Below are 15,315 nucleotides of genomic sequence, written 5' to 3'. Positions count from 1 at the left end.
TCAGAACCGGGCTGCACAAATAGTGGGCAAGTACCTGCAGCGGTACTTGCGTGAGCGGTGGCATATGTGTGCTTGTGTGCAGAGCTCCATTTTTGTGAAGGTGCTCACCCATTCTTTGCACAGAACCATCCTGTCTCCCCACCCCCACTGCCACTTCTGCTGCCAGTCTGCAAAGCCGGAAAGGTTGTGGACCGCTGTTCTAACTCATTTATTTTCTGTAATTCTTTAAATGTTCACAGTTAAGTCTTCCACTAGGGACACCTCTGGATCACAACAGTCTGCTTGCTCTTATATCCGAATCTCATATTTCAGAATGGCCTTGATTTCAAGCAATACATATCAACCCAGGGTCTAGATTGCTCCACTTCCATGCCTTTGCTGTGATGCCAATTCCGAGATGGCCTAAGATGGCAATCAGCACCACCTTCTGCTATTTTGGTTTGGGACAGCACTGTTAAGAAAGCAACCAGTAGTACTAGTAACAAACAGAAACCTTGACACAAAAAACCTTTTGTTTGCTATTTTATTGAAGTTTGTTTATATTAAATTAAAAATATATTTCTGACAGATTCATGTAACAAAAAAGCAGAACAGTTTTCAAATAGTTCAGCTGGGATGATCAGTGTAAGATGAAGCAAAAGCAGGCTGAAGTCCACATTTGCCTTAACAAACAGGTAAAGCTCTACCCTAAAGGACCTTGATAGAGAAGTTGAATGGGAAGAAATCACACTTAGAAAAAGAAGACACTGGTTTCTCCCCCAGCTTCCCAAACAACAAAAAAACCAGTATGAAAGGGAAATCATACTAAAATATTTAGCCTAGTAATATTAACAAAAATCAGTTGTGTATTTTCAACAGTGCGTGTTCCTTCAAAGCTGAAAAACTAAAAAAAACTAAAAGTTAAAATAACAATACACCACACACAATATCCTACTGTGTAAGTAAGTGCAGGAAGTTGAACAAACCACAATAGTGCTAACACAGAATCACACAGAATGTCAAAATGCAGTCAGATCTGGAAAGAGATAAACCAAAATGGGAGAAATGGGAAGAAGGCAGCGAGGAGGGCAATCACAGACCATTTACTTATATACAAATCAACCTTAGACAATCATGTTCCAAATAATGATGCCCACAAAGGGAAATAAAAGCTACATTAACCTTATTTACATAATGCAACTAGCCATATCTTTAACAAGCTATAAAAATACTATTCACATTTTCAAATTAACAAACAATAGGCTTTTGTTTTTCATGTTTGCTTCAAAAGGTCAGCTAACTTTGAATGCATTGTGTAACATGAAATGAAGATGCAAAACTCAAAACATAGTTTCACTAGCCTTTCCCAGAAGGGGTTCGCAAGATTATGGTCTTTTTATCGGCATGTTAAACGAGAATACTCAGAACATAGGGAAATTGCTACATTTCAGTTTCCAAGCAATACAAAATTGCAAGTTTTGGAAATCATAAATGGGAAGTTTAGAAATTCATAAACAAACCACTATTCCTGCCCCCAAGAGCATCACTCATTACAAAGAAAGCCATAATCCAGTATTTCTCAAAATCATATGTCCAAAATAATATATTGAATAGAAATATCTTAGTGTTTTCATGTTTGTTGTATTAATAATTTTAGTAATTTGTTTTAAGAAAAAAAATATGCACATACTTTTTTAAAAATAAATAAATAATATGATTTAAAAAGGGGGGGATTGATTAGATCTACAGATGGGGTCTCTAGTACTCTATGCACTGCATTTTCAAAAATTTGTGCCTACTTCAGCAAATGCAGTGATAAACTTGAAGCTACTTTTAAATTAGAGAGCAATGGCTAGCATCCTAAAAGTATCAAGCTAGTCATTACAAATCTATATCACTGATTTATTTAAATAAATACATGGATCTACAAACCATTTCTAGAATGGCAGTCAAATATCCAGTAAGATAGGTAAAGAACAGAATCCTGGATATTTTTGTTTACATATCTATGTACAGAAGGACACTGTAATTAAAAAAATATTCAGAATATTTGTACCTATCTATAATTATTTTTGCATATGAATCAAGAAAAAACTGCACAGGTTTTGAGTTTGATCTATTGCTCAATCATGGCATAATACAGAGATTTTAGCAATTTAGTCCACGGACAGTTGAAATGTCTTCCGTAGAATCTTCAGAACTTGCAAGATTTGTAATCTGTTGAGAATATTTAGGTTGCTCTTTAATTTTTGCACAATTTAAATGATTTCAGATGAACATGGCCACATAAGAAACAGAGCTCCATATCACTTGGCCAATTATTTTGATAGAAGGTAACTGATCTATGACTTGGATTATGAACTTTCTACCTACACAATATCCATTTGTTTCCCTGCAATTCAAAGTTAGCTTGTCCTTTGCACAGCTGCTTGTTTTATTATCGACCCATTCAACAGTAGTACCAACTTATGCTACATATTTCATAGTACTTCACTTCAAAATAACAGATTACATATCTACATTTATAAAATAGCATTCACAGTTTACTACTGTGGGTATTCCCCCAAAAATACTTTAGGCTCTGGAGTGCTTATAAGTCACCCAAGCTGACTTTCATGTCAGTGGAGTGCAATTGCTTTTCAATGAAGTTTATTAAATTCATCCCAATGAAAGTGCTTTTCCTTGCAAATATGCCAAAGGTGCATTTCAACTGGTTTCTCTTGCAGTGCGTTCAGTTATCCTGAATAGTGCCTATTCCATCTTCTACAATTAACCTCGTCATCAGCTAAAGCCCCAAATTTGATCTGTTGCCCATTTTTCTTTCCTCCTGTTTTATGATCTGCTAAAGTGTTTTTGTGTATCCACAGCCATGGGATCCTATCTTGTGCAGGTCTTTTAAGGAGTTTTAAGAATCTGACTGGGGAATTACCAGCCTATCTTAGAGTATTGGTGCACTGGACATTGGTGCACTGGACATGCCTATAGCCTTCTAGGCTGAGATAGTGGGGAAGGGGACTTATTCTTTCTCTCACCCCACCCCCCTTCCTGTTTTCAGAAGTCTGCAATCAGTGAGGATATGTGCAAGAGGGTGGAATTAGAGAATCAATTTCTATCTCTAAAGTTGAAGATCCCTGAAAATTAATATATATAAAAAAAAGCCTTTGGCGGCTGGTAAACGTCACAGAATACATCCTAGGATGATAAAGTTTCGACTTTTATGTCCCAAATTAATTTGAAAACAGTCCATGATTGTCTGCAAATAGATGGTTGTGAGCAGTAGGCATAGCTTCTGGGTGCCATATGACCACTTATCTCTATCTTATGCTGTTCCAGCCTAATTATTCTGATCAAATTTTCTAAAATATCTTTTTACTGGCTGAAAACAAAACTTTTCGTAGCTGTTCATAGCAAAACTTTTCAAACTGACCCCCTCATAAGTATTAATAATTCTCAATCAGTTCTCTTGACTTTGGATGAGAATGTAAACAGCCCTTGCCTTCTGAAACTAAAGAAAGTAATCCTTTATGGGAATATTTTGGGGGAAAAATAACTCGCCCCTTTTTAAATATAAAGCCAATAGCTTTAAAGCATCTCAGGCACTTTGCCTACTCAGGCCCCAGGTGATTCAGGTTCATTGCTTAGGTAAGTGCATTTTTTCAGAGTGTGGCTGTGGTGTGCCACTATGACGTCAATAATCTTACTCAGCTCCCTATTGTTTCCACTATGATCAGTAATAATTAACACTAAATACACACTTTTTCTGTGCAGTATTATCCCACAAGGAAATAGATGTACAGAAATCTACCATTTCCTTTTAAGCTGAATACCAATTTCCTGAAGTAGATTGAAAGAAATAGAAGAGTTTTACAGAGGTGTCTGTAGGGTATTTGTTGTGTCGAAAAGAGCAAATGGCAGCTGTGACTGTATGCTGAAACTGCACTCCTTTTTATGTATACAACTTCTGCCAGTTTGCTTGAGGATTCTTGCCTTTGGCTATGGAGGATTGTAGTTGGCTTATGTGGATATGTCCCAGCTTTGCTTATAGCACCTCTATAAAAGTTTTAGCAAAGCGATTGAGAAAAACAGCCTTCAAATTCTAAATGCTTTCACCAGAGCAATGATTCTATGAGTCAACTAAAGGGCCTGATTCAGCTAAGCAACACTGTCTGGTTGAAAGGTTTAGAACAGGAACAAATTTACATTATTTTTATTCACCCTGTAGCACCTTTATTTGCTCTCAAATGCAGCAAGCTCAAATGCAGTTACAACATACCAATTACCCAGGCTTTCAACAATATCTGCACCTTATTAAATTAATGCCTATTGTAGAAACATGGCATGCATGCATATTTATTAAGGTAATGCTTGATACCTATAATATAAAGTAGTAAGAGTTTAACTGAAAAGGTTGAATTAAAGAAAACTGATTTTAAAATTTAAAAAAGTTCAGTATAAAATTATTACCTTAAACTACTGAAAATAACTCAGAAAATTAAAATATTATAAAGACTACAAAGTTAATTAAAATGTTAAAAAGATAAAAAGTGTGGGCAGAAAAAGAAGACATCACATATGTCAAGGAAATATTTTAAATTCAATATTTCCTCGTAAGATGCCTTTGTTTGAAGGGCACTATCATTAATTCTAAGCCTATTTATTTTTATGCTTACATAACAGATTTACTGCTCATGTGGGAAGAGCAGAGTATCATATGAAAACAGGTTTGATAGAATAGTGTAGAATAAAAAATATATACATATAATCATAAAAATTAGATCTAAATGAAAACTTAAGCCAGGATATCTCCATTCCCAAATTATTCTGTTTTACCAGAATGCTCAATCTCTGCAATGTGAGAACTTTACAAATGAAAAAATATGTTGTTTAAACAAGTCAGCTGCTGCTGTCATGTGGGCTACTTCACTTTAATTCAAGATACTTGTCTGTCACGTTTTCAAGAAAATCTTGTACAATGTCAGGAATGTTGTCATTATAGTCACATGCCAAAGTCAGCTACAACAATCGGGTGATATGCAATGAGTAAAAACTCATAAAAATGAAAATATAAAAAATCCTAAGGCTGAATTCAAGACTAACCCTTCCTAATTGTAATTGCAACTGAATAAAATCTAGCTATTTATATGGAGATAGCAATAGTCAGATTTGCTAATAAAAATTCACCTTGTCTTAAAAATGGAAATGGTTTATTAATTTAGAGTGACAGTACTAAAAAGACAAAGCAGCAGCACTGGAGTAATGGTTTCAAAAATTTCATCCAAACACATATATTAACATCCCAAGAATGGAATAGTATTTACTTAGTTTTATCCTGCCTTTATTATTTTTATAAATGTGACAAATGTCAACTAAAAGATACTCCTTTGGTCTTTTTAGCTGCCAGAAAAGGGGAGAGGGGGAAAACGAGGCATTCTTTAAATGCCTAGATAATCACCCCGGCAGCCCAAAGTTGTCAGAGCGTAAGAAAGTTATTGGAGAGCATGATGGATGTGTCCCATTGGAGATGGATGTGTCCCATTGGAGAAATCACATCCAGGTGGTGGGGGAAGACCAGGGTCAAAGGGGAAATGTATGATGTAATTTAGTATCAGCTGCACCCAGCTAAATGCCAACATGGCCACTTCTAATAAATCAATTTTCTTTTCTCTGAGATGCGGCTAGAGACTTTTGATTTGAATGGGGGTGGATTTGTTGGCACAACAAACATAACTCCTTCCTCATCCTATTTTCCTCACATCAATAACTTTCAAAAAGTGAGACGGCTGAGAGTTATTGGCCCCAAATCACTCAACTGGTGACTTTTTCTGTCCACCATCTCAGAAACAAAAAAGCACTAGCTCATTAGAATAAAATTATCTCATGAGGAACAAACATGATATTAACATAATAATTAGATATAGAGAAAATTCTTTATCATAGGTTTTCACTGGTTCTGAAGCCTTCAATCTGACTCTCTCTTGGTTCAAACTACTGTACGTTGGTCTTTTTTCACCTTTCTCAAGACCAGGCATGATCGAAGTTTAAACCTGAAATACCACAATAGGCTAGGCTAATCTATCAACAAAGAATAATGTTATAATAATTAGATGATGATTATAATGGTAACAATTTCTTCCCTGGAGCATATAACTTTCAAGAGTTGGAATATTAGCCACAGTACTCCATAGTCAAATCCCTGTCTTCAAAACTTGGCTGTCCAAGCATTAATTACTGAATGCTTTTGCAAGGGTTTGCAAAAATGTTAATTATGGAAGACTAAGATAAGGTGTGGCTAGGTATCATAATTATTTGATAAATTGATCGAGTTGGTTCTTATAGCTTCTACAAATACAAAACATGTGCTGTAAACCTGCTGCCAGAAAGAACTTAATTCTGAAGTTGAATTCACTTCAGTGATTCAGAAGGCTTCCTTTACCTTTATACACTTTTGTAGCAGTATGACTCCAGCATATTAATCCTATTCAATACCTTTGTATTTAAATGAACAATGGGTTGGATATTAAAGCGAGGAATGTTTTTAAATGAGATGGAGATTAAGATGTATTAGGAATCCGTATTAATTTTCTAGAACAGGTCAGATTGCAGTAACTGGCAATGCTCTTTGCCAAAGGACTAGAATCTGCAAATGGGGGAGAGGAGACTAAAGTGGACACTTTCAAATCTACATGTACATGTTGGTGAAATTTTCTGAGAGAGGGCAAGTCTAGATTTACATATATAGAGGAATTTACAGTACATATAGAAATTTCCCTTTGTAATAAGTAAATTGTCTCATTCAAGTCAATGGTCCTTTTGCAGGAGAGTGACAACTTAATACATTTTCTTTATTTATATTCCCCCCTTTCTTATTTTAATAAATAACAAAGTAGAAATATATCTAATCCTTCTTCTTCTCCACAACAGCAAGAACCCTGTGAAATTAAGCTTTTCTGTCTAAGGGAGGCCTAGAACTAACAACCTTCTGGTTTCTAGCCTGATGCCTTAATCACTAGACCAAATTGGCTCACATTTGCAAATATGTTTTGAGTGGGGAAGGGGAAGAATGGAATGAGAGCTGGGGCCACCTCATAGCAGAATATAAATTTTACATCCTATGCCATTTTACAGTATAGTTTTTGCTTGGATTTTTTTCTGCACAATTGAACACAATGGTAAAAGTGCCCTTCACAGTTTTGGTTGTTCTCTACAGGAAACCTAACAGGATGAAAATTAATTCGCATGGCATGCAATGTAGTTGGGTCTTAAGATACAGCTTGAATAACTTTATATTAAGATACAGTTTAAATCACTTTAGGATAAACTTCACTTCCTTTTCATTTCTGTGTTTTCCAGAATTTGAAAAAAGTGATCCAGAGGAGAAATTACTGCTATGGCAGAAAAAAAAAAAAAGATTTCTATTTTCTTTTACTCTTTTGTGAGGGTTTTAATGCAGAAAATTACAGCATGTAACTAGTCTTCCATTTTTAGTTTGCAACAGGATGCTCCGGTGCTCAAAGGGCTCTTGAAAAGTGGTTCTAGCACAAAGGAAGTATTCCATTTCAAACGCCGTGTGGTACGCACAGGATTTCCACATACTAATTTTGGAACCAAACGTTATATACCCTTCAATTGCATTTGACTCACAATGGTATATCACATACTGGCTGAGAGTTGTCTGCGGATGATAGCTTTTGTTCAGTCTATTGGCTGTAGAAGGGTTCTGATGTAAGCCGGCTCAGTTCAGTCTGAGGCTTTCAGCATTCAAAGGTTATGACTTTCTGACGCCTTAAACATTTTCTCTCCAACTAGATTGATAAGGATTCCTATATCAGACATTTAATCCACAGTATTGAACGTAAAAACATAAGTATTAGGAGTAGGGTTAGTGCTTGCTGAAGTACACTTTCTTGTGAAATGTTTCAGTTCTCAGCTAGTTTTAGAACTTAGATCTAGAATAACAGGGTTGAAAGAGACATTGGAAGTCTTCAACTCCCTGCTCAAGTAGGAGACCTTATATCATTACAGACATATGGTTGCCCAATTTCTCCTTTAAAACCTCCTGTGATGAAGAACCCACAACTTCTGGAGGTAAGCTGTTCCATTTATTAATTGTTCTCACTGTCAGGAAATGTCTAGGTTGGATCTCTGTTTAATAATTTTCCATCCATTACTTCCTGTCCTGCCCTCAGGTGCTTTGAAAGACTGCCATAGTCTTTGATTCACTTTAGTCTCTGATTCGTAGAATTGTATTCCTTTATTTGCCTGTATAATCCATGGGCATACAATTACACCTATGGGATTTCTCCCTCCACCAAGGGTAGAAAACTTTCTGAGGCATCAGAACGATTGCAAGCAGCAACAATCCATGCTGATAGGATAGGTAGCATAAAAAAGAACCCCAAGGGATGCTGTTGAATTGCAGCTGAGAACCACTCTAGCCTTCACTTTGAGGCACTACCACCATTAACATGCCATTGCTTTCCTGCTCTTCTCACCAACATGCAGGGAACTGCTGAAGTAACCATTAGCCAATTTATGGCCCTTCTAGCTGAGAGCATAAACAATACCATTTCAAAGAGACCCTCCTAGAGAAACAAAATTCCTGCTCATTGCAAAAAGGATGACAGTGCTAGTTCCCAATCTACTAACCTTACTTGCAATGCATCTGGGGTTCACTTGTGTGGTCATTGGTGTAAATATGTTTTGGCACAAGAAATATGATCCTGGCTGTGAAGCTGCTGCCTTTCATTCAGTCAGTCCCCAATGGCTGCTGGAAAGTAGACTTAGCACTCTGACAGAAGGTTTTTAAGGAGGGCCTTCCTTCAGAGAGCTCATGGTCGAATCCCGATTGCTGAAGGATGCATTGGGGATTGCTGCTGTGAAAGCAAAGGAAAATTGCTCAGGATGGTTGACTTTTACACCATTCCTTCTTCCTTCCAGAGCAGATATTTATTGCCAATGCAATAGAAGCTGAGATATGGCTGCTGGTTTATGTTGCTAGGAGGAAGTGGGATGAAACAGAAGTTTCTTCTATTGAGAAAACAGGATTCTCAGAACAGCAATTAAAAGCTGCTTCAGCTAAATTTCAGGTGCCTGAGCCATGACAATACTGTCTCAAGTCTCTAACAATCTGATAGTATGAGATCAAACAAGTTGTACACCAATCTTGAACCAGCAGGAAATAGTGGCATGGTGGATTTCCTTATTACCATTGTGCACTAATTACGTGCCTCGTATGACAAATGAGAATTATGTAAATTCCACAAATAGATTTCACTGACATATTTGTGGATATTAACCCTGGCCAGTAGTACATTTAGTTCATTTTTCAACTGATTTTTTTTGGTACTGTCATTTGGAACACTAATCTTTATAGCTTGGACAATACTTTAAAGATCAATGATAATCACAGTTTCACAGCTTTGGCTTCTATGAGATTTTGAATTAACTATTGGTTGGAAAAACTAAATTTTTATGCTATCTTTCTGATTCAAATACTTTCATTCTAAAATCCTAAGGAAAAATAGTAATTCTAAATTTTAACATCTATTATTATACAGTCCAATATTTTACATGAGAAAATAAAGCTAATATGATGAAGTTGGGATTCAATCTGCCTGGTCTTTATGATGAAGTATAGAGAGAAACAAACCTTATGCCCAATGATGTCCTAATTACTGCATGGAGAAATTTGCAATATAATTAGTTTGATTTATTTACTTAATTACTGAGTTTTTAAAATGCCACCTCATAACTATTGTGGGATTGTTTAAAAGAAACTGTGAATATAATGAGCGGCATTTGCATGAAATGTAGCAGGAACGGATTACGTTCATTTCAAATCCATTCATAAAAAAGCTATCCATTCATAAAAACATGTTTAAATAAGCGGTCCTGTATTGCAACGGAAGACAAGTTTGTTCTAGGTACTGGCTCTGCAACTCCATTACTATAATGTCCACAATTAAAACCAGATCTTGTGAATTTCACTGGAGCAAGCAGTGGAATAAGAAGGAGCCTGACCTGCCAGGCTCTCTTCCAGTCCAATTTACACTGGAAACTCTTAAGGACTTTATAGGCGGGACATAGAAATGTGCCAGTTAATGGCTATTTCTTTGGAAAATTAGAAGTGTTGAAGTTTCATGGCTCCTTCTGGCAAATTTTGTACATAGGTAGGGAGCGATAACTGTTGAGAACAATGGAAGCTACTGCTAATTGCAGGATTTAACAAGCTATCAAACCTGGAAAATCAATGATTTAGGCATCTGGACTACAACATACATAGATCACACATTAGGTCCCATATGGTGCCCTTCAGCCAATAAATATTGGTCACAAGGCTATGGCTGATTATAAATGTAAGTTGGGCAACTAGAAGACACAAGCTCTTTAAATGAAGACAGCTACAGAAGATAAAGCAATGATTTCCAAATATTCCTGATTTTTAAGACTACTCTTTTCTCTTTTAAAATAAAAGCCTATCTGTGACTTACATTTTAACTACTTTTCCTTTTTGCAACAAAAGTAAATTTACTATCATTTTAAGGAAGAATTAGAAGGCTGCAGTGCTTTTTTTTTTTTAAATCAAGGTTTGAAGCAAGGCATGGATGTCTGCAAGAAGTAGAACATGTGGCAGAATGTATATTGTGATATTCTGATACAAACCACCCCAGTGTTCTGTACTGAAAATCTGGTCCCCTTCAACATTTCGTTTCATATCAAATAGGAAGAAGGAAAAAAGGAAACCATCATGCACATTTAAGCAGAGAAATTGTTTACTGTTTTATACTTTTTCTATGGATACCTGCAGAGTATGTGGAGTTCAGTTTGAGAATTTTGGGGCTAAAGATATCCAACAAGCTGCACCTTGAAGAAAAATAAATTGCTTATCTGAAGAAAAATAAATATCCATATAAAATCAGAAAGCTTGTTTTTAGATGACAAGTTCAAATACTTCTCTAAATATCATTAACACCTGAGTTTTCTAATTTGAGAATACCAGCAAGCAATATTCTAGATCAATCATGGGCAGAACAATTAATTTTGTATTATGTGCTTTCCAAATTATATTGGAAAAGGGATTTGGGGTTGCAAGATTTGACTGGTACTTTTTTTTATCTAACCTACTTGTTTGGATCCTTTGTGGTCACAGCTGTAGGCATCCTAACAATTGGTTCTGTAAGATCTATCCAGATTATTCGCTATGTGCGCCATACTTTGGCTCTTGCCTTAATCTCCAGTAAAATCATTCTGTTGATGATAACCTCATGGAATATGTTTTGTTCTTTGCTGAATCCCAAAAGAACATGCCTTTCATAGAGCATACCAAATGAATGAATAATGACCCACTATTTAAGAGTATCAGCTTTTATATCCATCGGCTTTTAAGTAAGGAAGTCCAAAGCCTACCTCTTGCAAGGGTTTCTTAATATGCTTCTTTATATTTCTCAAGACAATCCTTATCTTGTTGTACTCCTTAAATTTTGTTCATCACAGTTAAGTACAAATCTTATTTCTACACTGAATCTCTGTTCTTCTACCTTTATTCTCTGCTTTGAAATTAATAAATAGTAGACTGCATGCACTAAAGTAACTGATTCCTTTTAAAAGTGCATTCAAAATATATTGATAGGAGAATGGAGGTGGTTCTGTTTCTATTCTTGTGCCTTTCAATGCTACAATTTCAAGGAACCAACTATTTTTCTTTAAATTCAACATGTAAAGGCCAAAAGTAAAAAATAAATGGGCAAATGCTAGGAGATTACTTACAGATTTGATTGAGAATATAACAGCCACAAACAGCCTTAATTTGTCTTGTGTTTCTTCTTTGTGCTAGAACAAAACCATTCAATAACAGTCTCACAATAGTCTTTACTGGGGAGCTCCGTAAATCAGTCCTTCCCCCTTCTACCTTCAGAGTTCCCTTCTTCATATCTGCTCCTTTTCTTGTAAGAGCCAATATCTAAAGTTGGTACTTCAATATTATTCCTGGGAGTAGTAGTTGCACTGATGAAGGAAGTTCCAAAGGCTTGACTTTCACTTTGTTTTGGCAATTCCAGAGTTACCTTTCATATATAGATATAGTATATATATATTTATATTTATATTATTATTCATTTTACATTTTAAATTATTTTATTTTGCTGGTCATTTCCATATTGCTTCATTCAGATTCCAGAACAAAGTTCAGAGTAAAGAGAAAATAAAAAGATAATGAAAAAGAAAATTATAAGTGCAAACTAATTTTCCAGTGATTTCCCGAGTGTGTTTTACCTGTCCTTATTTTTTTCCTTTTCCTTTTTCCTCCTGACCTGCCTGTTATAAAGTGTTTAAAAATCCAGTGTTATTCTTCCTTCTAGTGCTATATAATGCTCTCAGCTCTCTAGTGCTATATAATGCTGATAAAGAAATGGAGGGAGAATTATTACATGTTGCATTCAATGTGTACAAAATATGAACAGGAGGCTCTCTTTATATAAATATTCAATATTCATTTGCACTGTGCCCTCAAAAAGCCCAAGCTAATTTGTGTGTGTCCTGATACAATTTTTGACTTGTAGCCACCTGTAATTTCATGCACCAGAACAAGAATGAATGAGGTCTCTGCCTTGGAAAAGAACTCACACTTGCAAAAGTAAAGAGAGCAACTGGCCATAAGCAAGCTGGATTAGACATCTTGATTAGGGGGCAGAATAAAAAAAGGTTAAAGAAATTGGCCTTTCAATCTCAGTCATTAGGTCATTACCTATGGTATAAAAATTGTCTTTTTCTACCCCCCTTCCCACCTTTTCAAACTGCCTTGCCTTCTGTGGTAATGCTTCGGTGACTCTGGCACATCCTGATGATAGAAACTGTCCAGGGTGACTTTCTTGGCACCCCCCGAGCTGGATCCCTATAAGAACACCACCTAACAGCAGGCAACCACTTCAAGGACTGGTCCTAGCCTGTATGGCTGGTCTGATCTTTTCTTCCTCTAAAAGAAGTGCTTGGAAAGGAAGAAAAGCCAGACTTTCCCCCACTTTTACTTCTTTCTAAATTCCTGGAATTGTTGACTTTTTTTTGCAGACATCAAATGGAGGGAAGGTTTGGCAAGAGAAAGTAAGAAAAGGGGGAAGGAGGAGAAAAGGACGAGGAGGAAAGAGAGGAGGAGAGTGCTGGTATGGTTTCCCCATTTCTCCCTGGGATTACACTACGGTGTTTCGGTGTCTGTATGGTGGAGGGGGAAGCATCATGCCAGGCTTCAGGGAAAACTCTGAGAGGTATTCAGGATTCTCGGCCACAGTGGGCCGGATCCTTCCATTTTGTTTGTAAAAATATTTTGTGCTGTATTCCTGCAGGTAGTCCGGATGCTGTAGGGTACTTCGTGGAGGGAGGCTGTGATTCCAGTAACCTGGGTTATCAAATGCCTTTTTGGGCTTTTCTGGCAACGGAAGCCCATTTTTCTTCAGGTACTCTGCCTTTTCAAAGGTGCTTGCAAAGGTGTTGAGGTACATGGGCTCATTCACATATTCATCCTCGACTTTGGACTGCCCAGTTTGGCTGTTGTGATAATCTGGGTTGTCCAGAGCTTGAAGATCACCATTCTTCCACCGAGAAACAAATGGGTTCTCCTCTACTGGATTCAGGTGATCTTGGAAAAAGGAAAAGAGATGTTAACTGAAATTAAAATAATTTCTACTGCAATGTGTACATTAAGAAAATATAATATTAAAGACTTGGGAAAATTGTTTGTAAATATATATACATATATACTAGAAAAAATGCATACAAAAATGCATAACTGAGTGAAAAGTCAAACAAAACTCCATACACTTAAAACACAAATTTGGAAGCACTCATGGAAATGACTAAAGGAACTTAAGGGTAGGAACTGAGGCTAAAGGTAATGGACAAAACTATTCCATCTATGTCAGCCTGTCCATACTTTAAGATCCCTAATGGAAATATTTCTCTGAGTCCTTTTTCCTTTTGGGGAAAAGCACTTCTCTGATCAAGCATTGCCAGCTATTGTACACCTAACATTTTGGGTATGTGTTTACCTATTACTGGTTTTTCTACAGTGTTGCATTATTGTTATGCTTTTATGCTTTTATGTTTATACTTAGAGTGCTATATCTTCATAACCATAAGGTGCTGTCTTGCTAACATGACTTTCAACTGAGATAAACTCAGTCACATATCATGTAAGTGAAAACAATCTTCTCACTAAGAATAGATGAATACAGAATCAAAGAACTGGGTTGTTACCTCTTGGTCTGCAGAAACATATAATTTGGCTTTAGGAAAATATATTTAAAAAGCTAAGAAGTATTTTAATTATTACATTCTTAATCTGTGAGGTTTTTTAAACTAATTTTCACCCAACCTTACCCATAAGATAGCTTGAAACTGGCACCCAATAGCTGCTAGATTGTAAACTGGCATGTTCATTTTCAAGTGAGTTGAGCTCATTCTACTGACAGTTTTGCACACATGCCTCAACTATATTAAAATCAATGATGCAAAAATGTTTCTTTACATTGCCTTATTAACTCTTAAGGGAACAAAACACTTACATCCAAAATGTTATCTATCTTATTGTGACAAAAGGGATTTTGAAAGATGTACAAGACTGAGAGAAAATAATAACTTAATTGGTTGTATCTTGAATTTCAATGTTGATCATAGAAAAGATCAAAATATCCCTTGCTTTTTAAAAGTTTCCTTGCATTTCAACATTAACATAAACAAACAGACTAAAACAAACACACAAACAGAAGCTATGTAAGGAAGCTAAGTTATTCTTGTAGAATTAAAAAAAGGTGGAGGGGGATTGGAGACCAGAGAGAATGCCATAGTATTTTAACTCTGGTTACTTGAGCTGACTGATTTTTCAGGAAGCAGTGTGTTTCATAAAAGCCCATGGGCTGTTGAATGAGTGATATACATTTTAATTACTTACAGTGCCAAATGTTGAAGCTTAACTAATCAGGATCACCTCTTGTTAGGAAGAGGCAATGAACATAACAGGGAAATTCTATCCATTTTCTTTTCCATATTATATGGTTGAGTACATTAAGGGCAGCAGGAAACTAATGATGCGTTTCCTCTAAGCCCGGTGATCATGCTGTTCAGTTGGACATTGGGAAAAGCAAAAAAAGAAAAGAAAAAGAAACCCTTTTACTTGAAAGTAAGCTCTACTCTGTAGCTAAGTTTGCAATGTAATCGATAAGTCAAGCCTCCTCTCAATGCTACAAATAAAATGCCAAGAGTGTGAGGTCCTATAAACTCTTCCATCGAACTTGAAAAGCCAATGCAAAAAAAACCAAGACTTTGATTCTAGGAGTCTGTTATGCTAGT

The 15,315-nt window shown here is 36.1% G+C and overlaps 1 protein-coding gene across 4 annotated transcripts in view; it reads right to left on the bottom strand.

The window, feature by feature from the left end:
- Nucleotides 1-507: 507 nt before the first annotated feature.
- The window catches only part of ERBB4 (erb-b2 receptor tyrosine kinase 4), a 942,903-nt gene continuing 928,095 nt past the window's right edge, over nucleotides 508-15,315 (bottom strand). For all 4 annotated transcript variants that reach the window (XM_087949416.1, XM_087949418.1, XM_087949415.1 and 1 more), the window contains one exon: nucleotides 508-13,606. In XM_087949416.1, coding sequence (XP_087805542.1) covers nucleotides 13,161-13,606 — 446 coding nt within the window. In that variant the 3' untranslated portion in view covers nucleotides 508-13,160. The remainder of the gene's footprint in view (nucleotides 13,607-15,315) is intronic.

Source organism: Notechis scutatus, chromosome 1 (genome assembly GCF_049901735.1).
Source record: "Notechis scutatus isolate UNSWTSFEM ecotype Mainland chromosome 1, rNotScu1.2, whole genome shotgun sequence".
Lineage (NCBI taxonomy): Eukaryota > Metazoa > Chordata > Lepidosauria > Squamata > Elapidae > Notechis > Notechis scutatus.
This window is presented reverse-complemented; position numbering and strand designations above follow the sequence as displayed.